Raw genomic sequence first — 26,983 nt, forward strand, 5'->3', positions numbered from 1 at the left:
TGCAAGTCACATAAACTGCATCTCCAAGCACACTAGTTGTTTTTTTTTTTCTTTCAAAATATCCCTAGGCACCAGTGCACATTATAAACTAATGACCTGAAAAAATTCCTCTTAAAGCACAGAGTTATGAGTGTAAAAATGTGTCTTAAATCAGTAAGTGTCCTTTTTTCCCTTTAAACATTTAAATACCTTCTGAGAAACCGGGACTTAGGGACAGGTCTGAGAGTTGAGTGATAGCCAGCAGAATTGATCAAGGTAAATGTGGTTAGTTCTGTTTAAGAAAGGCATTAAAGCTGTATTTCCAAAATTCCTATTTTCCCTGCTTCTTTCCAGGCCCTTCATTTGTCTCAATGTGTTTAGTTGTTTTGTTGATACACACTGAGCCTTTTCTCTGTTAAAGTGGTAATCACCATGCATACTTATGTACGTTTCTTTAGTAAGTTTAGTTTCTGAAGTCCATTACCATTTCCACTGATTGACTGTTCTATTTATTTTTATAATAGTTATACACCAGAATGCTTATGGGATTCATTTTCTTTCTAAGAGTGTTAAAAGGGTCAGTAATCCTATTAAAAATATTTCTCTGGAAAAAATTAAATTATAGCCTTGTTGAAAGAAATTCTCATTACTGCCTCAGACTCTTGGAAAACATTTGGAAACTGTTAATATTATAGCATAATTCTCACTACAGTACATTTATGTTGATTACGTTTTGTGGTTTTTTCTTTTTTAGAGCAACTAGGTTTTTAAACCGTGGTACATGTTTGATAGTAAAGACAATGTTCTATCAAAATGTTTAAAGAGACATATTAATTATTAGTTTTAAACGGCCAATTATAAGTGAATTCTCAATAGCATCTTCAGTTCAGGAGGGTAAATCAAATTCTAAGATATGTATTAGAAAATTAGCATGCAGATTTTTAAAATAATTGGTAAAGACATCGTTATGTTGTTGACATTGTGGACAAAGATAAGCAGCTAAGTTTCAGTCTTTTGTATCTCAGTTTCTCTGTGAATGTAACTAATTTATAGGACTTTCTAGAATATCTGTTTAAAAGGAAAAAAAGGCTTCTTTCTTCTTGCCTGTCATATTGCTATCATGTTTTCTAGGTTATAGAAACACTGATGTGAATACTTATATTTGATTTTTTATTTAATTAATTCATTAATTAATTCTGTGAGTGTCTTGTTATGGTCCAGATATCATTTTAGGTGCTGAAGATTAAAAAGTAAATAAAATATAGTTTGTGTTCTCAAGCACTCATAATCCAGTGGTAGAGTTAAATAAGCAAGCAGGAAATTAGACTAATGCATGATAAGTATCACAGTGGAGACTGAGAGCTTATAGGAGGGGCACCCAGCCTGTGTTTGGAGGGAGGGCAATAAAGTCTAGTCATCAGAGGGGCTGCTTGAGATGAGTCTAGGATAACTACTGAACCCAAACTTGCCTTGGGCTTCAAGACATTAAGTAGAACCAGGAAAGTTTGACAGAAAAGAGCTGAAACTGAAAGATGTTAAAATGCCTCCATTGGTGATGGTTCTTTGGGTCACGGTTGCATTGATTTTAGTACTGATATATCTCTATCTCCTTTAAACAATACGTCTTCAAGACGAATATGTAGCCTTGTTTTAGTAAAGTTTAGAGTTACTTCTTTTGTTGTTGTTGTTGTTGAGTTTTCTTTTTTTTTTATTATACTTTAAGTTTTAGGGTACATGTGCACATTGTGCAGGTTAGTTACATATGTATACATGTGCCATGCTGGTGCACTGCACCCACTAACTCGTCATCTAGCATTAGGTATATCTCCCAATGCTATCCCTCCACCCTCCCCCACCCCATCACAGTCTCCAGAGTGTGATATTCCCCTTCCTGTGTCCATGTGATCTCATTGTTCAATTCCCACCTATGAGTGAGAATATGCGGTGTTTGGTTTTTTGTTCTTGCGATAGTTTACTGAGAATGATGATTTCCAATTTCATCCATGTCCCTACAAAGGACATGAACTCATCATTTTTTATGGCTGCATAGTATTCCGTGGTGTATATGTGCCACATTTTCTTAATCCAGTCTGTCATTGTTGGACATTTGGGTTGGTTCCAAGTCTTTGCTATTGTGAATAATGCCGCAAGAAACATACGTGTGCATGTGTCTTTGTCTTTATGGCAGCATGATTTATAGTCCTTTGGGTATATACCCAGTAATGGGATGGCTGGGTCAAATGGTATTTCTAGTTCTAGATCCCTGAGGAATCGCCACACTGACTTCCACAATGGTTGAACTAGTTTACAGTCCCACCAACAGTGTAAAAGTGTTCCTGTTTCTCCACATCCTCTCCAGCACCTGTTGTTTCCTGACTTTTTAATGATCGCCATTCTAACTGGTGTGAGATGGTATCTCATTGTGGTTTTGATTTGCATTTCTCTGATAGCCAGTGATGATGAGCATTTTTTCATGTGTTTTTTGGCTGCATAAATGTCTTCTTTTGAGAACTGTCTGTTCATGTCCTTTGCCCACTTTTTGATGGGGTTGTTTGTTTTTTTCTTGTAAATTTGTTTGAGTTCATTGTAGATTCTGGATATTAGCCCTTTGTCAGATGAGTAGGTTGCAAAAATTTTCTTCCATTTTGTAGGTTGCCTGTTCACTCTGATGGTAGTTTCTTTTGCTGTGCAGAAGCTCTTTAGTTTAATTAGATCCCATTTGTCAATTTTGTCTTTTGTTGCCATTGCTTTTGGTGTTTTGGACATGAAGTCCTTGCCCATGCCTATGTCCTGAATGGTAATGCCTAGGTTTTCTTCTAGGGTTTTTATGGTTTTAGGTCTAACGTTTAAGTCTTTAATCCATCTTGAATTGATTTTTGTATAAGGTGTAAGGAAGGGATCCAGTTTCAGCTTTCTACATATGGCTAGCCAGTTTTCCCAGCACCATTTATTAAATAGGGAATCCTTTCCCCATTGCTTGTTTTTCTCAGGTTTGTCAAAGATCAGATAGTTGTAGATATGTGGCGTTATTTCTGAGGGCTCTGTTCTGTTCCATTGATCTATATCTCTGTTTTGGTACCAGTACCATGCTGTTTTGGTTACTGTAGCCTTGTAGTATAGTTTGAAGTCAGGTAGCATGATGCCTCCAGCTTTGTTCTTTTGGCTTAGGATTGCCTTGGCAATGCAGGCTCTTTTTTGGTTCCATATGAACTTTAAAGTAGTTTTTTCCAATTCTGTGAAGAAAGTCATTGGTAGCTTGATGGGGATGGCATTGAATCTATAAGTTACCTTGGGCAGTATGGTGATTTTCACGATATTGATTCTTCCTATCCATGAGCATGGAATGTTCTTCCATTTGTTTGTATCCTCTTTTATTTCCTTGAGCAGTGGTTTGTAGTTCTCCTTGAAGAGGTCCTTCACATCCCTTGTAAGTTGGATTCCTAGGTATTTTATTCTCTTTGAAGCAATTGTGAATGGGAGTTCACTCATGATTTGGCTCTCTGTTTGTCTGTTGTTGGTGTATAAGAATGCTTGTGATTTTTGCACATTGATTTTGTATCCTGAGACTTTGCTGAAGTTGCTTATCAGCTTAAGGAGATTTTGGGCTGAGACAATGGGGTTTTCTAGATATACAATCATGTTGTCTGCAAACAGGAACAATTTGACTTCCTCTTTTCCTAATAGAGTTACTTCTAAACTGCTGAAAGAAAAAGGCAATTTCTTTTAATTGCCTTCCACACCAGGATTACCACATGATCCCATTTGGGAAGCATTTGCTCCCACCTTTTAGAGTGGTAATTACTTCTCATGTTGCTGTCACACAGAGATTGTATAATTAAGAAGCCAATGACTTAGAAATTGACATTAAATCTTTTCAACTCCATTTTATTACATACGGTAACTGTCGGGAGTTACAGTAGTTATTTCCAAATCTCTCTTTCTCTCTCTCACATGCCTAGGATCCAGCTTTCCAAGTGATTCTAGAGTTTTTATATTGCCACATAATAACAGCTTTCTATTCACTGCCATAGTTGTCTACTTTAACCTGTTTTCTTCTGTGTAGATCAAAGATTTTATTTCAGATTTTGATGTGTAATTTCATTCTTAGTTTTCTTTATGCTATTCTCATTTCACTTGCAATACTTTGTGCTTTTAGCATTTTATTGTTCTTTTAACATATCTTTGAAAAAAATTCCTGTCAACTCAACCTCCCTTTTTCTCTTCATACTTGTTAATATTTGAATTGACTTTCCTATTAGGTAGAACATTGTGTGTCTGAATGTTCAGGACAAATGGCTATGCCTGTGGCTTTATAAATTGGTGGAGGACTGGCCTTTGATAGTTCCAAACTCTCGGGAGTTTCAACACCGTTGAATAGGTTTCAGTTTTTCTCAGATTTTAATAATATTGTATAATCATGAGATTGATCTATATATACTTAATTCACATTGAGTTATTTAAGGAGCGATGCCAGTGCTTTTCCAGCATTACAGATTTCATGAATGGTGTAGTAACCGTATGATTACAGCGCAGGACAGGCCTGCACTGTCCAACACAGTAGCTACTAGCAACATGCAGCTATTGAGTATTGGAAACATGGCTAGTGCTACCCAGGAACAGAGTTTTAAATTTTAATTACTTTAAATTAATTTAAATTTAAATAAAAAACTGATATTCAATTCATTTATTAGAAAACTTTAAAAGGTGTTTGGGACAACTTGGGTAGGTGAATCCGTTTTTTTAAAATGAAATCTGTATGAAATCTAAATACAGATCAAGTATATCTGATGAAAATTTACTATCTGAATTGAGACATGCCATAAGCATAAAACATACACTGGATTTTGGAGACTTGTATAAAAATAGAATGTAAAATATCTCAATATTTTTATATTGACTATATTTGAAATGATAATATTTTAGAAAATTGATTTAAATAAAATATATTATTAAAAATGACATTACTTTTTATTTGTATATTTATTTATTTGTATATATATTTATTTATTTGTATATTTTTTGTATATTTATTTATTTGTATATTTATTTTTAACATGTCTACTTGAAAACTTAAAACCACATATGTAAGCAGCTCTACTATTGACAAGTAGTTCTCAAACTTGGCTGAATATCAGGAGACTTTTGTGATGCAGACTTTTATGAAAGTATAGATTTCCAGGCTTTTGGCTTATTAAATGAAACTATAAACTTTTATATAAACTTTATATATAAACTTTTGGCTTATTAAATGAAACTATAGCAAGGGGTCTAAAATTTTTATATTCTCAAGGCTCTGTAGGTGATTCTGATGTACCACTAGTTTTGAGAACCACTGATTTAGGCTACAGATTCTCATAAGGCAGTCTGTTAAAAAGCAGGACTGTCTGTACTGCTTTAAAATACCAGATAATTGCTTAAAGTGTGTTTCTGTTTCAATTGTAGAGTTGGCAGAGACTGTCTAGTGCTCTTTATTTTAGATTCATTTATGGATATATTACTAAGTATTTGTCTCGAGTAACTTATTTAATTGCCACCATGATGCAAAGAATTAGCTATTATTCTTCCTTTTTATAGCTCAGAGAACTGAAAGTCATTGTAGATTAAATAATTTGCCTGAGGTCAGATCAAGGATTCAAACTCCAGACATCTGACCCTCCTCTGTACAATTATACCTCTCTCACAGAAACATCTGGGAGTGAGAGATTATTAAAAAACAAGTCTAATATTACTACTGATAGCAGCTAACATTTATTAAGTTCTAGGGATTAATGCTTAGCTCTTCACATGGATCATCTCGATTAATCATTATAATGACCTAGTGAGTTCTTTCTTACATTTTAACTTTTATCATTTTATTATTTTTAACTTACAGATGAGGAAACCAAGGCATAAAGTTAGGTAACTTGCTATTATGGACTGAATTGTGTGCCTCCCAAATTTACATGTTGGTGCCCTAACCCCCAACGTGGACTGTATTTGGAGATAAGGCCTTTAAAGAGATAATTAGGGTTAAATGAGGTCATAAGGGTGGGCCCTAACCCTATATGACTGGTGTCCTTATAAGAAGAGATGGAGTTAGACTATGGTCCTAATCAGATTTCAAAGCCCACACCCTGAACCACTTTGTTCTCTGCCTTCCGTAGGGCATCGGGCAGTTCTTCTCAAGACCTGGGGTCACTGGTGTGTAGATAATATATGCCAACAGGAATGGATGTGCTACCTCAAAACACACTTACCCTGTCTTCTCTAGAGTATCAGCTCCATGCAGCTGGTGCCTTGTGGGTTTTCACCACTATTACACTAGTGTCTAAAGCAGTGCCTGGTGGGGCAGAATGTGTAGATGCTTAAATATTGGTTGAATAAATGCAGTGAAAAGAAAAGAAGAGAATACAGAATGACAGGCTGGCAGACAGGAGGGCCTTAGGTACAAGCCTGAGGAACACCCACATTTAGTGGATGGCACGGAAGGGAGAGCCTGAGAAGGAGGCTGTGTAATGATGCTCAAGTTTGGATTTTGATATACTATGTAATTGGGAACCATAGTAGAATTTTAAAACAAACAAACAAAATCCATTAATACACATTGCTCGTGATTTTGAAAGGTAGAGCAAAGAAGAAGTAGAGAAACATCTGGAGTCAGGGAGACTAGCTGAGGGCTAAGCAGAAGTACATTGCTGGAGGTCTGGACTAGGGTAGTGGGGGAGAAAATGGAAAGCAAAAGGGCCTAGGAGACGCTGCCAGTGAAGGAATGACTGACAGCACTTAGTAACAGGGTACTGGCAGAGGATTAAGGAGAAGAAAGAGTCAAGGAAGAGTCACAAGTATTTTGCCTGGGAGATACTGAGGCCCACAGAGGCCAAGTGACTTCTTCAAAGTTACACAGTTCTCATTTCAGGAGTCTTTTAATTTTTTTTTTTTCTTTATTGAGCGCTCATTCTGTCAAGAGCTTAGAATCTTGGGTTGGGATTTGGTTTACATTTCTGGACTGATAAATTTTGAGTTGTCATTTCAGCCAAAAGAATATCGCTACTCATACTTGACAGCTTCTAAAAAATATAATTAAAAATGAAACCGGTGACAGCACATAAAACAACACATTTCCGAAGTTGACGTATCATCTTGGTCCCCAAAGCTGTTTTGAATTTGAATATTAGTAATGCATCTTTAAATTTCCATGAGGGTGCAAAGAGAGGCTTTTCCCAATCTGAAGAATGAATTTAAAATCTGCTGTAGAAAAATACCACAGAGAAAAATATAGAAAGCAGCTCTCCCTCTTACCAATTTCAGAGCAGGAAAGGAATTTCGGTAGAGCATAAAAACAGCTTTCTCTCATAAAAGAAAACACAACAAGAAAAATAATCCTTGCTGTGTAGCCTTTTGCAGTTATTTTCTGTCGTGTGTTAGATAGAGACCAGAGGGCTTAACATTGTTTTGATACCCTTGCATCTGGCAGATTGCCTGTCAGAGGAAGTTGGAAACGAACTGACCAGCTTTATGCTTCCAGGTGGCACTGAAGCCACATTTTCAGTGCCGTTGTTATCAGTCATTTAATTCCCTACTGAATATTGGGTGGTGTTTTTAGTTCACAGGCCATTTGCAGTGCCTTTCTGTTTCCTTTTTAACGTTAGCCACATTAAGAAAAAAAAAGGCAACTCGGGAAGCGCTTTTGCAAATGTGAATTTAACAGTAAAGAGAAGATAATTGAAACTATCATGGCAAATAGCAATAAACTTACTTTAACTGAAGACATAGGCCATGGGACATAGGCCATGGGGATAATATTACCTTGAGAGAAATTTGCAGAAGACGTCATATAAGGACTTGCTAATAAAAGTAACTAGGCAGTTAAAAAAATTAATTAATCTTGCATCCCAAGGGAGCGAGTAAGGAAGCTGTGTTATTTTAAAGCTTTTTATTGATGTGTTTTTTAGTATTGCCAAAAAGAATAAAAGTGTAAGAAAAAATGTTGATAGTTTTATATTGATCATAAATTCAGTAACTATGTGTATGTAATCTCTTTATCACAACATAACATCAAACATCACATAGAACACTGAAGGAAAAAAATATTGAATGAAGTGAACTAATTTATAGCAGAGTCCTGTGGAGGAAACAGCATCAGCAGCATTAACCTGTTTTTTCTCTTTGGGGGAACATCTGCAAGCTGTAATTAAGCAATTTTCATTTGTTTCCCTATTTCTTTTGTCATCACTAAATCACTACACTTAGGGAACAAATTGACAAATTATGAAACACACAAAAATTGCTGGTTCAATTGCAGAAGGAAATTTCCCCTTTCAAATTATGACAGATTTTGAGCTGATCAAGCCATTTTGTTTTAGATATATTAGCATAAACCTTCAGCTGAAGTTGTTATAATTCACATTCATTTCAACATGAATATTTGGTTCATAGATAATCATTTGTTTTTTGTGACTGCTGTAGTTTACATGTAATTGGATAAGGAAAGAAAATGTATTTAAATGTGCATGACATTTTGAATTATAATCATTAAATTTATTTTTGGCAGTGTTTTTAATGCAGAGTATTTTGTTCCAATAATTACCTTTTCTAATATGCGTTCTCAGTGAAGACATGGGAATTAAAAATATGTATTTTTCATACATATAAAAGAATCATTTTCTTTGATTCTTTGAAAAGAATGAAATTGATTTACTTGAAAAGATACACATCTTTTCAATTTATTTATATTTGATATATTTTATGTATACATATAAATTACAGAGTTGAACTTTTGTAGACAAATGGGATTTTAAACTTTTACAGAATGAAAGAGAACTACTAATAGCTAAATAAACTTTTAAGGTGGTCATTATCAATCTTTAAATAGCCAATTTAAACAATATTAAGTGGGTGCATATTTGTTTTATATGCATTTCTCTTTAACTTGAGACATTATTTTTATTCGTTGTTGCTAAGTGTATCATTACTTGAAGGGAAAGGGTAAATTGTTCCACTCGAAACTGAGGTGGTCATAAGACAGTGTCCTTTGATTCAATTGAATGGGCATGTTTCAGATCTGAATGGTTTTAGCAAAATGTTCTTTTAGCCGTGAAACAATAATATTTTCTTTGAAATGGTCAGCTAAACCCAAAGGGATACAAACAGGAAACTTTATTTTAACCAAACTCTTATATGAAAATCAAACCACAATCTGTGTAGTATATGATTTTTAGTGTCTTTTTTTTTTCCTTAATTTGGATTCGTTCCAGAGGAGGTACATTTAAGTGACGCCCATCAGCTTACTCTTCTTGCAGTTCATTGCATCCTTAGCACAGAGAGGAATCATTATACCATTTTCATGTGTTTTCCAGACTTAATTTGCCTTTTGCATTCAATTTTGTTGTATATGAACTACTGTTTAGAAGACTGGGGTTGTAGTGAGTCATCTGTGTGTTGAGTTTAGTCCCTAATTATAGTGTCAATCCAGGTCTTCTTGCTAATGTTGAGGTCATTTTAGTATTGACGATTCCTTCTGTGTTTTAAGCATTGAGCTAGAATCTGGGAATACTCAGATGAACAAAACAGGGTCCCTACCCTAGAAGAATTCATCAGCTGATATGTCATTCCTATTGCAATCTGCTTATAAAGGATGGTGTGATTCCCAAATGCTCTAAATGTGTGAAGGCAGAATAGCAATCTATATGTTTACAGATTGTATAGTTAGAGGTTGATTTGGTAAGGCAATATTAACTATTTGCAAAGTATTGATGAACATCATATCCAGAATATTGCCATTGGTTTTGGGGTCTCAGTTTTAGATTGAATAAACAGCCTATGAGTTAATAAAATAACAATAAGAATGATTAGAACAGTGGATTTTCAGACTTTTTCCTTCTTATTTTACTTTAAGCTCTTGTTCTATTTTTTTTTTTTTTTTTGTGAAGGCTCTCCTGGAGTTTCCTGATAAAATGAGAGAATGTGAAAGACATATATAATTTAAGTCTCCTCTTGAACTGCTCTAATCCAACATGCCAGTGTTTGAGTCCTATATTCTTACAAATGTGTTCAGCAGATGTTATTCTACTTTAGAAAGTTTGAAAACTTCTTCTAAGAAGTATTTACTTTTTAAAAAAGAGGGAAAAATTACTCCTCCTAACTTTCTCCAGTGTAGGTGAGTTAAAGAGGTTGCCTTAAGTAAATGCAACTTTTTGCGGTAGGCAATAGGACATGATCTTAGGGTGAAGGAAAATCTTTTAGGTTGCAGATATTTAGTTTTATACATAATTTACTATATTGCTTTTATAGTTCTCATTTTGTTATGGGCAGGGCCAGTGTAATGGGAAGGGACACTTCTATCCTTGGATTCAGAAGACCTGGGTACTAGTCCAGGCATATACGAATTTCTTAAGACCACAGGCCTGTCACTTACTCTCTGAATCTGTAAATCAGGGCTAATTCTGCCTGTTTGGTATGTCTCAAATAGTTGTGGTGAGAATCAGATGAAATACACATGAAAGTATTTGGTAAATTTTAAAGACTTACTCATGTGTAAAGTTTTATGATTGGGGTTCTATTTCTCTGATACGAAAGAGAAAAACATCAAGGTTAAATATGAAAGGAATCTTGAATGTAAATATAAAAAATGTAAAATATTGTCTACAGTGTTAGTTGTTTATACCCCATTTCTTGAAGTAGTTAAAACCAACTATGTATAGTACATATTGTATTGTGTACATGTACGTGGTATATTGTATGGTGTAAGAGTACAATTCAGGGAATGATCCTACACTGGCCTCTGGTGGATGGATGCAATACTATGTCTCCACACAATCATCAGTCAAATGTATTTACATGCTTTGACCAAAGATGAAGTATCAGATTCTTCTTTTTAATTATCATTGTTAGATTTTACTTCATGGAATCTTTACTTGGGAATTTTACCTTATGTACAAATCACCTGGAAGGTACTTATTAAAAAGCAGATTCCTAGGGATCTTGCCCCAAGATTCAGTAGTTCTACTAGTGTGCAGATCAGAAACTTTGACTTTCAGACCAGCTTTGAGAAAATACTCTAAATGAAATCTGGGAGGAGTTTAGGGAGATAAATGAATTTTTCAACACTTTTTGTCCATTTTTGTATATATTATATTTTTTCTATGAATAAGGTCTGTAGCTTTCATGAAATTGTGACACTCCCCCCCCCACTCAAAGCATAAGAACAATTATTTTACTTTAAATATGACATTTTTGTTGAATGTCACCATTGTATATTATTTAAAAGGCATTTTGACAGTGAAAAAGGATGATGGGTTATAGGAATAATTTTACTGTGATCTTGCTGATCGCTAATACAGAGGCTAGGATATTACAGCTTACAGAATTTTAGGGTGGGCTTTAGTTTGGCACATGTTCTGTCCCAAGTCTGAAGGATTGTAGTGCATGTGTCATAGGTCAAAGCTACTCCATCACAGGGAAATGTCCTTGCTACTTCTGTCTATTGCTGCCAGAACTGTGTTCTTTGTGAGTGTTTTGCCATTAGCAAGTGCACAGACAAGAGACTAGGGAGACCACACAGGCTGTGGAGGCATCTCATTGCCTGTACTTTCAGGAAATGCCCCTCCAATCATTTCGCTGTTTCTGGTAACTTTTCTGTTGTATATTTCGTACACGAAGGTACTTGGTAGTTTTAAAGACTTACACAAGAGTAGAATTTTATGATTAGGGTAATTATTTGTGATTTAAAAGAGGGACATCAAAGTTAAATATTAAGAGAATCTTGACCTACAATAGAAAAAAATGTAAAATTATATATATGTGTGTATATATATATATTTTTCCTCCTTCTTCATTATTTCCAGGAAAACCGTTTTAAAAAGGAAGAAGATGCATGTAGGTATTCTCCCTAGATTGAGGATTAGAAACTTCGTTGGAAGAAATGCTTTTTTGCCTCTTCAAATAAAAGTATAGTTTTTAGTTTTTTTGTTCATAGTACAAAAATTAGAAAATACTCAGAGGTACCAGCACCCACACACCCATGCACACACTCGCACCCACACACCCATGCACACACTCACACCCACACACCCACAGTAAAACAATAACATACTCTTTCTATAGCAGTAGAATTTTTATCTACTCTATGGCCAGCCAAAATAAAGATTACATCCTAGTCTTCCTTGAAGCTGGGTATAGTCATTTGACTAAGTTTGTGTCAATGAGATGTGAGGGGCACTGGTATGTGCAACTTCTGGGTCATATCCTTAAGACACGTGCACTATTTCTTTTTATCCTTTTCCTCCTGGCTGGAAATTGGGAATCATTACAACAACTCCTTTAGACCCAGACATGGAGGCCATGTGCTTACGATGACAGAAAACTCCAGCAGCCTGAATCCCTGGGTCATTTCATGGAACAAAGCCTACCCACCTTTCCTAAACTGTTACATGAGAGAGAAATCAAATTCTTGTTTGAGCTGCTCCATTTTTTGTGCTTCCTTGATATGGTAGCTGAAATCAGCCTTAGCTAATTACAGAGAAGTGAGGTGTGTGCTTTCTTTTTCCTTTTCTTCATCCAATTGCTTGGAACAAGGGTGTGGGGGGGGGTGTCATCTTGGACCATGTGGAGAAGGTTGGTGCTGTAGTCATGGCAGAGTAGAAAGATAGAAGCCTGGGTCAGATGACTTTGTGGAGCAGAACAATCATATTATCCTTGGATTATCTATATCTCTTACTGTTGCATGAGCGAGAAATAAACTTCCACTTTGTTTAAGCTGTTGTTACTTTAGGTGTCTTTTTATGTAGGCAAACTTATATGCAGTTAACTAATAAAGTCAGAGTCTATTGTCCTATAGATAAACCATGGTTGTATGCATCCTTTCTGAAATTTTTTATGTTTATTAATATGTATATATGTATTCAGTTATTAGTTAAGAACATGGAAGTTGGAGACAACCAAGATTTGAATCTAAACTCTGTTACTTTCTAACTAGGTGGTCTTGGGAAACTTGCTTAACATTTCTGAGCTTCAGTTTTATTATGTGTAAAATAGATATAATAACTTCTACTTCATTAAGTTGTTATTAGGATTAAATAAAAAATATATACAATGCACATAAATATGTTTATTTATATTTATATTACCTGAATTATTGTAAAGGCTCAACCTAATATTTTCATTCATTTATATATTCAGCAAATTTATTATAATTATTTTATGAAAGTGGGCTTATGCTACACAGTTTTTGTAACTCGCTTTTTTCCCCTCACCACTCTACAGATAAGAAGTAACTTGCTTTTTCATGTAACATTGTATTATGAACACCTCATAGCAATAAATATTATTTACCAGTGTTTTGATGACTTCCTGGTATTCAGTTGTATTGATATTTGTTTAGCCATTCTCTTTTTTTGGACATTTGAATTATTTCTAATTTTTGGCTATTACAAATGATGCTACATTGTATGCCCTCATTCATTTGGTAAATGTTTGTTGAATATCTACTATGTGCTAAATGTTACTCACAGAAGTGAACGAAAGACACAAAGATCATTGCCTTCAGAGAAATTGTATTCTAGAAGGGGGAAACTGAAATTTGTATTCTAGAAAGGGGGAAAACAACCAGAGCACAGTATAGGGAATCATGAGTGCTGGCAGGAGGATTTAGGGTTGCAATTTTATATAGTATGATCTGGGAAGGTAAAATTTGCATAAAGTTGGAATGAGGTGAGTCTGCAGATATTTGAGGCCCAGGGAACAGCGAGTGCAAAGGCCAGGTCATAGCAGCACCTGCCCAGCTGAGGACCAGCAAGGAGGCCAGTGCGGCTGGAGTTGCATGAGCAAAGGTGAAAGGAGTATGGAAGCTGAGGTTAGAGGGCATGGAGGTAGGGAAAGATCGGGCATGGATAGCTTTGTGGGTCCTTGCAAGGGTTCTGGCCTTTGTTTATTTGTTGATTGATTTTAGTACCAGCGTCTTTGCACCCTTCTTACTTATGGCCTTTGGATACATTTCCACCCATGGAAATGCGGTTCAAAGATCTGCAAAAATATATGTCTTCAATTAAATAAAAATGTTCAAGGGAATAGATCAGACATTTTTGGCTTTGCAGTGAAATCTTCACCCACGTACTTAATCATTTCTTTTGGATACATTCTTAAACATGGAAATGTGAACTGAAAGATATGTAAAGTGTTATGTCTTTGAGTGAGTAAAAATTTTAAGGGACTAGATTATATGTTTCTTATAAGCAGAGGCCATGTCATATAATTTTCTTAACTCTTCTTCCAGCCTAGCAGTGTTAAGGACATAGTGAACTCTCAGTGTAGAACTTCCTGGTTGAAGGGCTGAATATAAATCTACGTTTCAATCTTAATTGTTACCCATCTTTTAGAGTGGAGAATGAATATTTTACTTTACAGGAACTGTGAGTAAGTTCCTGACAGTGAGATCCCTGCTCTCCTTAGGGATACATTTTAGTGGGAATAGACAAGCAATGAACAATTTAGGAAGGTAATTTCAGATTATTTCATATAAATTTGAAGAAAACAGGCCATGTGATAGAGAGTGACCTGATCCTAGGACTCTGATGGTATGGTGGAGATAAGGTGATTAGAGAATTATAGCCTCAAATGAGCATCAGCATTTCTACCATTGGGTGTGGAGGGAAGTTAAACTGCATAGTTACCCTGTGGTTTTATTTCGTCATGTGGGGCAGCATGGAATTGGATTAGTGATGACAGACCTTAGGTCAAACTCAGTATCATAATTAAGGGGGTACAGAATGTGGAAACACTCCAAATGTTTATCAACTGGTGAGTGGAAAAATAAAATGTGGTACTATTCGTACAACGGACTATTATTTGACAATAAGAAGGGAAGCGCATACTCCAACAAACAAACTTCAATAAGGTTATGCTAAGAGAAAGAAGTCAGGCTCAAAAGACCACATATCATATGATTCCACTGGTATGGAATATCTAGAAGAGATAAATACATAGCAACAAAAAATAGATTAATGGTTGCCTGTGGTTGGGAGTAGGAACAGGGAGTGACTGCAGATGGGCTCCAGGCACCTTTTTGGGGTGATGGAATGACCTAAAAATGGAATCGTGGTGATGGTGGTACAACTTTGTATACTTCCTAAAAATCATTGAATTGTACACTTAAAATGAGTGCGCTTTGTGGTGTGTAAATTACACCTCAGTAAAGCTGTGGGGAAGTGGAGGTATTGTTCATGGATACTTAGATACTTAGATCCTCCCTGGGTTCTTCACCAGATAAGCATGTGTCCTTGTGATCCTGGGTTTGGCTCAAGAACTAGGAGGATCCTGCTTGTCTGTAAATATTACCTATTAAGAAAATAAATCAATTGTGCATAGACTTGTAAGTTTAACGTAGAAAAGGGCTGTGGTGCAAAAAAGAAACAAACTTGGACGTAACATATTCTACCTTGTGTTGACATTGTCACCAGCAGCTGTTGCTCTGTTAGGAATTCTGGAGCCGTAGGAGGCTATGCTCAAATATGCTGCATCTGTTCCCAGTGTGGGCCACCTCTTTTGTGGTCTTGACTAAGTCAGTTGGGAAGGTAAGCTCATTTTATGGGATGGGTATGTGTGGGCCCTTGGCACCAAACTGTTATCTACTTGACAGGTTGCTGTCATGCTGTATTTGCACCCACCATCACAGAGATTGTTTAAAAAAAAGTTATCTAGGGCATGCCAAATTATATGTAAAAGTATAGTACAGATTGCAGTGGAAAGATAACGTGATGATTCTGTGATATCTGGAGAGGAAACGTAACCAGTTGGAGATAGTGCCTTCATTTTTATTTTAAAAACAAAAGAGAACTCACTTGCGAACTCTTTTTTTTTTTTTTTCTTTCTAAATCTCTTCAGGCCACCATAGCTGAAGCTCCCCTTACTTCTCACCTGGGTTACTATGGTAGCTCCACACTTTCTTGTCTCTAGTAACTGAACCACTTTGATCCATTCTATCCATTTGTCTTCTTAGAGCACAGCTCTAGTTGTGACTCCCCAGGATGTAGGTCAAGTACAGAGTTTTTGTCAGGCCCTCCAGATATACCCCGTCCATGTGTCCCCAAATCTTCCTGGAATAATCGGCGATTCTTACTCAGGCCTTGTGTGTTCCCACCTTGAGGGCTTTGCTTATGGAATTTTCCCTTTGTAAAATGACCTCTTCACAGTGCTCACCTGTTGAAATTGTAGCTATCTTTCAAAGCCCAGCTCAGATGCCTTAGTCCTATATGAAGCCTTTTGTGATTCTGCCAAACCAATTATGATTTTACCATTCTTTGTTTTTGTATCTCTCTTATATCATCTGCCATCGGTGCCTTCTCTTTTGGTGGTTTGCATATATGTCTTAACTTCCTAGTTTGTAAACTCTGTGAGGACAACAAGGACTGAGTCTTAACCGTCTTTGTCACCTTGCATATAGTTGATGACCAGAATATAACTTTTGGATTGAATGAGCTCCATAACTCAGCCACCACACAGAATTTTTTTTCTGTCTGAAAATAAGCTTTCAGAAACATTACACTTTCTTCATATTTTTCTCTCTGTAAGTGCCTAACACTGGACATTTCAAAAGTTTCAACTTACTGCTATTGTATCCCTCATCTGGCATTTTTCACACACATTTTTCCAGGCCAGGGTTGTGCATTTGTGCCTTGGCAGGTTGATGGCTATGACTGTGAATAATGAGTCAATTATCATCCAGCCTCAGGGAAAGCACAGTTATTCCTGACTGGCCAGACTGAGGTAATCCTCTCCTCCCTGTGCCCTTTCAAATGAGGAACATAAAACAGTTGGAATTCAGAGCACTGCAAAGGGAATTTAGACAAAGCATTTGTCTACTGAATTTAGCTTCTTTGGATTTATTCTGATTTATGATTGATTGGTTTTTAAATTGCTTATTTAGTTCGAATGACTATCGCTCCAGGGGAGGCCAGATACCAAGGAGCATGTGATCAAGAAGCAGTGGAGTGAAGTAGTTTGGCTGGACAAATCAAGAGCAAATATTATTGTCCAGAGAAACATTGCTCTAGGCAAGGAGTGTAATGCAAAAATCACGCCCTGACTTTCAGAGTACCCAACCTTGTTATAAGCATGATTGCTTATCCCCTATTCTTTTTGCAGAAGGATTTTTGCAATTGCCTAGTGTTGCACAGAATTGTCCCCCTATGAATTTTTCTTTCCTTCTAGCAATATATTCAATATCTCCTCTCAACTGAGAACATGCTCTTGATTTATATTGCTGTTGACCAGAGTGTGGAAGAACAGACACTCTGAGGTTGCTGGCAGATTTGGTTGTGAATTCTAATGTTGGTTGTGCTGATCTGTGAAAATTCTCCTGCAAGTGTGATAATGCTTCTCATTGCATGGGCACTAGTCTGGCTTTTGTACAGATTAATTTGAATTTTTAAAAAAGTTTCTTTCAAAATTGAGTTCTTTAAAAATAATCACTTTTATCTGAAAGATGTATAATCAATATGTGGTTAGTGTTTAATTTATCAAGACATCAAAAGTTTCAACCTTTTCAAGGTGTGTAACCTTTTTCTTTGGTCTGAAATTAGACCCTATAGGTGTGGTGGGGGCCTTGTAAGGGAGATCTGTTGGAAGCTTGTCTGTTTAGTATCAAAAGGAAATTGAAATTTCATTGCTTCAGAATAGTGAAACCTCGAAAAACCTTTAGAAAAAACTTTCGTCTCATCTGTATTGAAGTTTTGACTCAGAAATGCCCAAAGAAACGCTTTTTCAGGTCTCAATAACCTACTTGTTCTCTGAAATATTGCTGTTAGATTTCTAAACCGTATTATGTCTGACACTTATTTCAAAGCAAGAAACATTAGGGATAAGATGAAAGGGTGGAAGAGGACCCTGATGAAAAACAGAAACAGAAGAAGATGAGACGAACCCTTGGGTGGCACATTTGGATTTCACCAGGATTACTATAGGAAGCAGCATCTGGCTCTCTAATCAGACTTTCAGCCACTTCAGATTCTGGGCTGTGCCAGCATCTGCCATTTTGACATTATCATATTGAAAAATAACTTTTTTCCCTATCGCATTGTGCCAAGATATTTATTATTTGCTGGATTTTAAAAACAACGATAAAAGCCTTTAGAAGGAGCACTTCTGGGTCTTAGGAGGGATATAGCATATATTCTTGTGAAACCAATTCTGAAGTTTAGAAAGGAGCCTTAAACTGTAGCTTTTGTCAAGAATGAACAAGTTCTTTTCTACATCATCCAGTCTGTCTTTTAAAAATGAAAACTTTCTGTTTATAAAAGGAGAATTTTAAAAAGAGTGGATGAGAATTTTTGTTAGACCTGAGATCCCAACAATAGTTCAACATCAGGATCAGAAGCTGGGACTTCATTATATTTTGCTCTTTATTTCAAAGGAGTTTCATCTGGTTACCTGTCACATAACCTGGGTGTTTTATTGGAAATAGTAGAGAGTACACTGAGTGATCGTGAGAACAAATAGAACTCGTCCTTGTAGAACATCTTTGATTTTCAGACATTGCTGTGCTTTTCAAGTATTTAAGTCAATAGATTATTACAATAGTGTTGTGCTGGGTACATAGTATTTTCTTAGTAATTACTAGATTTAGGTTATACTTGATTTAAAGGATGAGCAGGGAAAACTGTTTCACCTTTTATTAGAATAGAGCACTAAGGCATGGCAGTAGCCACAGGAAGTCTGCTTTCCTTTGAACATTGATGAAGTTTGAGGAACCCTTTCATCCTTCAGTTAACTCCTATTTCCAAGTGTCTCCATGCCTATCTTGCTCTACTCTGCTACCAATGCTGTTTGCCCTAGGACTGATTCAGGACATCTCTGTGGCTGTAAAAGTGGAAGAAGTCAGGGAGACTAAGTCCTAAGACCATTTCTTCCTCATTTATCTCATCTTGTATAGGGCTGGTTACTCCAGCATATTCTTAGCAACCCTCCTCACACTTTGCTCAGCAACCCCCAGCCCTCCACCCACAGAAGCCAAGGTTGGGTGCTTCGCACCAGAATTTCCAAGGATTTATTGAGGCAAAAGGCAAGGGCCACCTCTCCCACTAGTAGCTAGTTAGAAGTCACTGGTGCTGGTGCAGTAGGCAGTAGTAGAGAGCTGGCCTGAGCTGGTGTTATTTATGGATGTGACCTTTTTAAAGAGAACGTGATGCATTTCATATTTGTGTTTTCCCTCTCTGGCTTATTAATGATGTATTATAGATTAGGTCACCTTATCTCTGTTTCCCATCAGTATATCTGTGTTATGTCCTAAAGATACCCTCGCAAGTCTTAATTCTACCAATGATAGGGTATTCAGAAGCAAACAAATGATGTTAACTGGATTTGTACCAGGCTGTGATCATTACAACAACATGAATCTCACTGATTTTGATGCCATGCACTGACAGGTCAAGAGAAACAAACCTGGGCACTGTGCTGGGTTAGGCTATCTGTAACCCCTTCAGTTATGGATGTTCCTAAGGAACTCACAGATAAAACAATTGCTGAGTCTCTGGAACATTTTTATAGTAGATGCTAGTAAGGGGATGGAGTAGGATTCTCCAAGCCAACAATGGCTTGATTTCTGCCACTTGACTTTTTTTGAATTCCTTTGTCACTCTTTTAGTGATCATTGACGTAGGTTCCTGTACTTGCTGTTGTCAGAAGAAGCAAGTTTCAGTTTTGGAATGTACCCTGCACGCTTAGTTCTTCTTTGACTGTTGTAAGCCATTCTTCTTTGTCTCCTTTCTGGCTCCCCGCCCCCACCTTTCTGCTTCTTTTTTCTTCTATTCTCTAAAGACCTTTTCTTTTCATTTACTGCATTAATGCAGGAAGCAAGGCACAGTGGTTAGGAGGATAGGTTCTAGAGTCAGAAGGCAGTGTTCAGATCCCACTCTAGTACTTAACCATCTGTATAGCCTTGAGCAACTTACTTTCTGTCTCTGTAGGCCTTGGTTCTTTAATCTGTAAAGTAAGGATAGTAACAGTGTCTACTTTTAGTGGTATTCTGAGGATTAAATGAAATGATTCATGAGATGCTCACAAAAGAGTGCCACTCAATGAACGTTAACCCTGATTATTAATTTTAATATTACTACTAATATTAAAAATAATGTTATGGCTTAAACTATTACCTCAGTGTAATTGATGAACAGATATTTACCTCCTGTGAAATCTCTCCCAGATTTTAACCTACATTTGCAGCTGCCTTTGGGTCATTTCCACTACGATTTCAACTGGCACTTCAAATGCAATATGGCCAAGGCTGGATTCATTCATTATCTTTTATCAAAATTATTTCATTTTATTTCCCCCACATTTCTTTTAATAGCATCATGATATAATTGTCTTAGTCTCTTAATTTAGGATTACTCTTAGATGCTTTCCTCAGCCTAAGTAGATAATCATGAATGTACATGGATTTAGTACAAAGATATTCATTGTTTATAATTTTAAACAGTCAAGAATAAGGAATTGGTTAAATAAACTATCTTACATTTATATAAAGGAGTTATTGATAACTATTAAAATTACATGGAATATTCAATAACCTAAAAAGAGATACTGCTGGCAAGTTGAGTTATGTACAGTATGATTCCTTTTGGATTTTTAGAAGTGCATGGATACATAAAAAATATTAGATAGCCACTGAAAAAACTGTTGTGGCCTTTCTGGCTTGTAGGATTATGAGTGATTTTCATATTTTACTTTTTTCCCTCATAAGTTTTCTAAAATCATCCATACATTGCTTTCATATAAAGAAAAAATCCCTCAAATTTAGAAAAAGATGGGATAGGTCATGTCTAAGAGTCTCACAAATACTGTATTTTATTAACTTTTTAACAGCGACCAAGAACAGTGCTGGATATGTAATAGGCACTCAATAAATATATGTTGAGTGACATAATGTTATCTTTCTATCCAGTTTTAGAAATCACTTTTAACAGTTCAGAGTGCTTAATGCCTCAAGGGTTCGGTTTGTAGAGTTCTTTGAAAAGTATTCTTTTTCGTCGGAAGAAACTTTCTCAATATACACAAAATAAACCAGACTTGGTATTGTGGATGTTTTCTAATAGTGCATAACTTCTTATTTCAGAGGATCATGTGTCCAAAAGGGGAGTGTTTGGAACTGATTCTTCAGAAAACATTTTTACCTCAGCAAAAGTTACTCATAAAAATGAAGCAGATGACTACCATCTTAGAAATAAAACCATCTTTCTTCGTACTTCATCACAATGTTTGGAAGAACAGGTAATACCAACATAGTACATGTATAGAAACAATCTCAGAAGAAAAGAATTCTTCATGAATCAAAAAAAAAGAGACCCTACTAAACACTAGACAGTTATTAGATCTGTAATTCCTAATTCTAGAAGGAGTGCCATTGGGGCACTTTATTGAAAGTCATCATTACATATATTTCATAATGTTGACAGCTATTGTTTATGATGATAACTGGTTATCCCCAATTTTTGTTCAAAAGTTCTTAAGGATCTGCCATCTATAAATTATTGAAATTATTTCTTTTAGCTTGTCTTCTATTTGAGACAAAAGAGTTCCTTTCTATAATTCTCTGTGTAAAATGGGACTTTCTTTCACCTGTCCTAGATTCGTCTCTTTCAAACTCAAGATGGAATCGATTATCTTGTTTTTCTGCAAGATTTGCTCAATAAATGTTAGATACTCTTTTTCTAATCTTGAAGACTTTATAGACTCTTCACATTCTCCTCAGCTATGGTTTTTAATTATCAAGGAATTATAGTGGAAACTGTTCTGCTTTTTAAGCCATTTAAGTTTCTAATTTCTGCTTCATCATGTATTCCTTGCAATATTGTGGACAGAATTGTATATTGTGTTTTTTTTCTAACAAGGGAACAAAAATCTCTGTGTTAGAAATATGTTTATATACAGCAGATGCCTATAATTCTTTATTTCCTGAACTTGCTTCCAGAGAGATAATTGTGGGATATGAACTTTTTTCACTCTTTACTGGCAATGACTGACCATTGGGATTATATTATATACAGAGTCTTTAACCAGCATTTGAGAAACAAAGAATGGTTGAATGACATTGTTTTCTAATAACTTGAAAATGTTGTGTTAGCATTCTCTGATTTGTTCATCAGAGGTTCATTGGGATGGGATAGGAGTGGGGAGTATTCCTATTTTACTCATGAGAAGACTGAGATTAAGTAGTCTATTATAGGTTACACTGTGGATGAGTCTACAGGACAGAAGTAGAATCAGAGCTCCTGAAACCTATTCCCTGACCTCCGCTGTGGCTTACTGAATTTGGTCTGTTATGCTAAGCTAATTAACAAAAACGGGAAGGGGAGTTTTATCATCTGAAGGGCTACAAGATCAGCTTCTTTATTTTCAGTTGTTTCATTTTTCCGTCAATATGTGATGGATGAAGGCCAAAAAGTATTTTTTCAGATAGTGATGGATGAAGGCCAAAAAATTGGCAGTTCTTTTCAAGGTGATCTGAATTGGGCAGAAAAGATGAAGGTAAGCCATATTTCAATTTTCTTGGCAAAAACCGAAAACACAACAAACAAACTAAAAACACAGGACTCATTTACTGTCCCTTATACAAAGTTGGAGAATTCAGCAGATTTTGTCCTTACAATTTTTTTTTATTAATTGATGTTTGAATATCTTAAACTATTCTTGGTCAGCTGGGTTCTGGATCTTTTTTCCTTAGAGCTTAATAAATGAAAGGGGTGCTTTGATAGAGAAACATGACTCCGGTCCCCCTTAGCATATACCACTAAGTAAATAACAATATAATATGACAGAATTTCAAAATTTAGTAGTGAAACCATTATGTGGAAGATAAATTTTTGCCTTCACTTGGATGCCAGATAATAACTGCAGGTATGTACTTGAAAGCAATGGCAGTACCATTTAAAATTCCTATGTAATAGCTATGGTCTCGCAAGTAGAGCTGGGGGAAGAAAGACCCAGCCTGTCTTTTGAATTCCAATTATGAAATGTAAATTTGTGATTTTATGGTATTTCGTTATGCACATGTTTAGGTCATGAGCATGAAAGGCATTGCAACCTTATTCCTTTACTAGGTCTCATTCATGCCAGTGGTGAGATCATTTTCTTATTTACACTCTTTGATATTCACTTGAGATGAATTAGTTCATGTCTAAATGTTACCATTTTGTTAATCTAAAATGTCTCATTGTCAGCTTGCAGTGGAAAGCAGTATTCCATGTGGAATAGTTTTTCATTGAAATGCTGCTATTGTGTCTGTAAAGGTCATTTGCCCTGCTTTTTACCTTTGAAGTAATTTTCAGTTTTATTTGCTCAAAAGAGAGAACACTTGAGTTTTTGCCCTGCTCACATCTCTTGTGATTTTGTTTTGAATGAACTTTTCTCTCCTGCTTTCTTTAGTTTCTTCTCTCTGGCTCCTCAGAGTGCTATAAGAAAGCACGGTGTTATGACAGTAGACAGAGCCACCGCTACCATTTGCTTGACAGGCAAAAGCAATAAAATGAAAACAAAATCAAGAAACACTGTTTTCAACTGTCATGGTGGTGGTATATATTCTGGGATAGAATCTGGAACAAAGTCCCTTTTAAAAAACTCTCAGACTGCTTTTTTCCCTTTCAGTGCAGAGGCCTGACTATGGTGCCTACAAAATCCAGGCCAGCTTTCAAATTTACTGCTTCTTTCAGATGTCTCTTGGGAAAGCACAGTGAACAAAAAAGCCTTGAGCTGGGACTCAAGAGTTAATGAGAAAAGTGGATTCAGCTGCTCAGTTAGGTGTTGTGGAAGTGGATTCGTTGACTTTTCACTGCAGTTTTTCTTTAGGTCTATTCTGCTTAAAAATTATGTTAATTCTTTTTTTCTAGGTAGATAATTTCCTAGATTTAGAAGATTTGGACATGGATGAAGAGATTAAACCCCAAATGAGTGAGGGTATGCTTTCTATTTCCTTTCTATACTACCTGACCTCTTTCTAGAAACTACAAATAAGGCTTTAGACAGCTTTCCTGTTTTTGGCAATTCTTACCTCCACCTCTCCTAAGACAGGAAAAACTAAAGTTGTGAGCTATTTTTTTCAGTAACAAAAATTTCACCTGAAAGGTCAAAGCTTTTTGAAGATTGTGAAACCTTTGGTCTTAAATGAAATAAAGATGTGCTCTCCCCCTTAACAATTCATCACAGGATTGATTCTTAGGTAACTGTCTCAAGTGGAGCCATTGTAAGTCAACTCTTTGTTTCCTAGAGGTACAGTCTTGTAAACTGAGATTATTTTTGAGGGACACATAAAATACCTATTAATCATAAAAATCATAAAAATATCAGAATTGATCACAAAAATAAGGCTGTCTTGCCTGGTATTAAAGGTTACTGAGGCTGAACCAAGTTTCAGTGGACTTGAGTGAACTAATGTCAAGACCTTCCCACATGTAGAATAAGATGCAAAGCCTAGGCTGAAAATCTATGCAGGCTTCAGTGAACTATTCTAAAGAAAATAAAAGAAAATCCTATTTTTTGCTTTTAAAAATATTTATTATGTAAATTAAACCTTTAATACTAAAGATATATTGTAAATGTTTCTTCTGAGGCATTTTTCCACATGGGCTGGATTGAAAAAGGCTTCATGCTAGTCTGTTGATGTTTATTTAGAGGAAAACTTTTTTCTTTCTAGTTAACATTTCTGGATAGGCATAGGTATTCTTTGTTTCTCGAAGGATGTTTGAAATATGTTCAAAATCAGGAGGTTTTTTTTTTTTTAAACACTCATTCCTGATTTAACATGCAAGAATATATCAAAGTCAATGCCTAATTTTACAGAAGGGGCAGTTTCCACGGAGGTTTGGTTGTTGATGTTTAACTATTGTTTACTGTCTTTAGGTAGTCATAAACATGTTTTATGGTCATTAGTGTTGGGGGAGGATGGCTTATTTATAATCAGGCAGAAGTTAAAGTGACTAGGTAAAGTTGGTTTAGGGATGGTGACTATCTGTACATTGGTTGTATAAACCTCTACTCTAGCTTCTTCAGCTGCTTGAATTTGAGAGGTTTTGGTAATTGGAAGAAATGAACATTTTTATTCTGCTTTCAAACATCACACTACTCCATGAAGGGATTGCTTCTCAAGCACACTATTAACCAGTAGATGTTGCAGATTCTTTAATTACTTATTTGGTTTAAGTGAGATCAGAGGTCTAGAGGGATCACATCCTCCAGGGAGAGGTTCTCTAACTTTAATACCCTGAGTGGCTCTGAATTTCTATAATGAGAGCAGCAAAGGGACTCCAGTTGGATTAGAAGGGAGAGCTAAGGACTTGTCAGGAAGCTATATTTGTAGAGGAAGCACACTGTTTTGGGTTTTGGGTGATTTGGGGGAGGGAACCTTGTTAAAAATGCAGATTTCTGGATCTCCCTCCCAATAGAGAATCTAATTCAGAAGGTCTTTGGTGGCATCTGGTGATCTGCATTTTAACCGACACCCCTGATGATTCTAATATAATTAATTCGAGGATAACATGTGGAGACAAATGGTTCTAGTCTGCATGTAATACATATGCAATATAAAATAAATTTCATAAGGGCACAAAAGTACATGTTTTGGGTGCTTTTGTGATGGTTTAAATTTTTCACTTCTTGCCAGTATGAGAACTCTGTATATTGACATAAACCAACATAGCCAACAGATATGATTTTTGTTATGTCAATCTTTTTTTTTTTTTGAGATGGAGTCTCACTCTGTCGCCCAGGCTGGAGTGCAATGGCATGATCTCAGCTCACTGCAACCTCTGCCTCTCAGGTTCAAGCAATTCTCCTGCCTCAGCCTCCCAAGTAGCTGGGATTACAGGTGCATGCTGCCACGCCTGGCTAATTTTTATGTATTTTAGTAGAGATAGGGTTTCACTGTGTTGCCCAGGCTGGTCTTGAACTCCTGAGCTCAGGCAATCCATCTGCCTCAGCCACACCCCGCCCCACCCCCCACCCGAGTGCTAGGATTACAGGTGTGAGCCCCCTCACCCGGCCCGTCAGTCTTTTAAATTGCCTTTTTACCTTCTTCAGTATTTTCACATTGTTTTCTTTAAATATTTTTTTCAAGTTACATTTTTCAATTACCAGATTTATTTTAAAATATTGATAAAAACATCTTACTAGTATGATTTTTCCAGAAATCAGATAACAAGCCTTCTTGTATTTGTGTATAAAAGATTACTGAGGCTGAACCAAGACTTGAATGAACTAGTCAAGACCTTCCCACACATAGAATGATGTGTGAAGCCTATGCTGAAAATCAACCTAGGCTTCAGCAATCTATTCTAATTACTGAAAAGGCCACCAGGGCTTTACAATTTTCATAATGCACAATCTGGGTCATTTAAAGGGAAAAGAAATTAAATAGTTTGTGCCAAGGTGTATTTTAGTTTGGGCCTAATTTGTTTTACACTTCAGGAATGTGAGCAGAAGGCAAATATTTATATCAGATGGGAAATGTGACATTTTAAATAGTAAAGTTGCTTGTATAATTTTGGCAGCTGGGAGGTTTACTGATTAGATTCTGTTGTTATTGTTTAAGCAACAGATTTGCTTGGGGCAACAAGGAAGTGGCTTGCATATTGTTTTTCTACCATTGACTTTATTTGTTCACCCCATTCACTCTCATAAATATTCTCCAAGATTTAGGAGCATGATTCTTTTCTAATATTTGTTTTATCACTTGGCAGCCCAGGTGGAAAGATTGGACATGGTTTTTCAGTGGAGCCAACTCTGTTAAGCAATGGTATTAAGCAGTTTTCTGAGGGTAGCGTCTGCCACAGAATTTGGTGCACTGTGTTTATTTGACATCAGGTTAACCTATTCTTCCTTTTTTGAATTTGAGATAAGGTAGTTAACCTGGTGACTGTCATGCCTCAGACAAACTGGCCCATACTTTTACTCAGCACAATTATTGTTTGGATCAGTTATTAGTTATTGTGCTGAGGACATTAGAATAGGAAGATTTTCTGTTCATCTTTATTTTTATGCTTCCTCA

At 36.1% G+C, this 26,983-nt stretch overlaps 1 protein-coding gene across 7 annotated transcripts in view; it reads left to right on the plus strand.

Annotated features, from left to right (window-relative positions):
- The window catches only part of IFTAP (intraflagellar transport associated protein), a 64,820-nt gene that overhangs the window by 17,791 nt on the left and 20,046 nt on the right, over window positions 1-26,983 (plus strand). For 4 of the 7 annotated variants that reach the window (XM_004050963.4, XM_019037683.3, XM_019037684.3 and 1 more), the window contains exons 3-4: window positions 21,062-21,216; window positions 23,832-23,898. The exons of the other annotated variants lie outside the window; for them this stretch is intronic. In XM_004050963.4, the coding sequence (XP_004051011.1) occupies window positions 21,062-21,216; window positions 23,832-23,898 (222 nt within the window). The remainder of the gene's footprint in view (window positions 1-21,061; window positions 21,217-23,831; window positions 23,899-26,983) is intronic. 7 annotated transcript variants of the gene reach the window in all.

This window comes from Gorilla gorilla, chromosome 9 (genome assembly GCF_029281585.2).
Source record: "Gorilla gorilla gorilla isolate KB3781 chromosome 9, NHGRI_mGorGor1-v2.1_pri, whole genome shotgun sequence".
NCBI classification, from domain to species: Eukaryota; Metazoa; Chordata; class Mammalia; order Primates; family Hominidae; genus Gorilla; species Gorilla gorilla.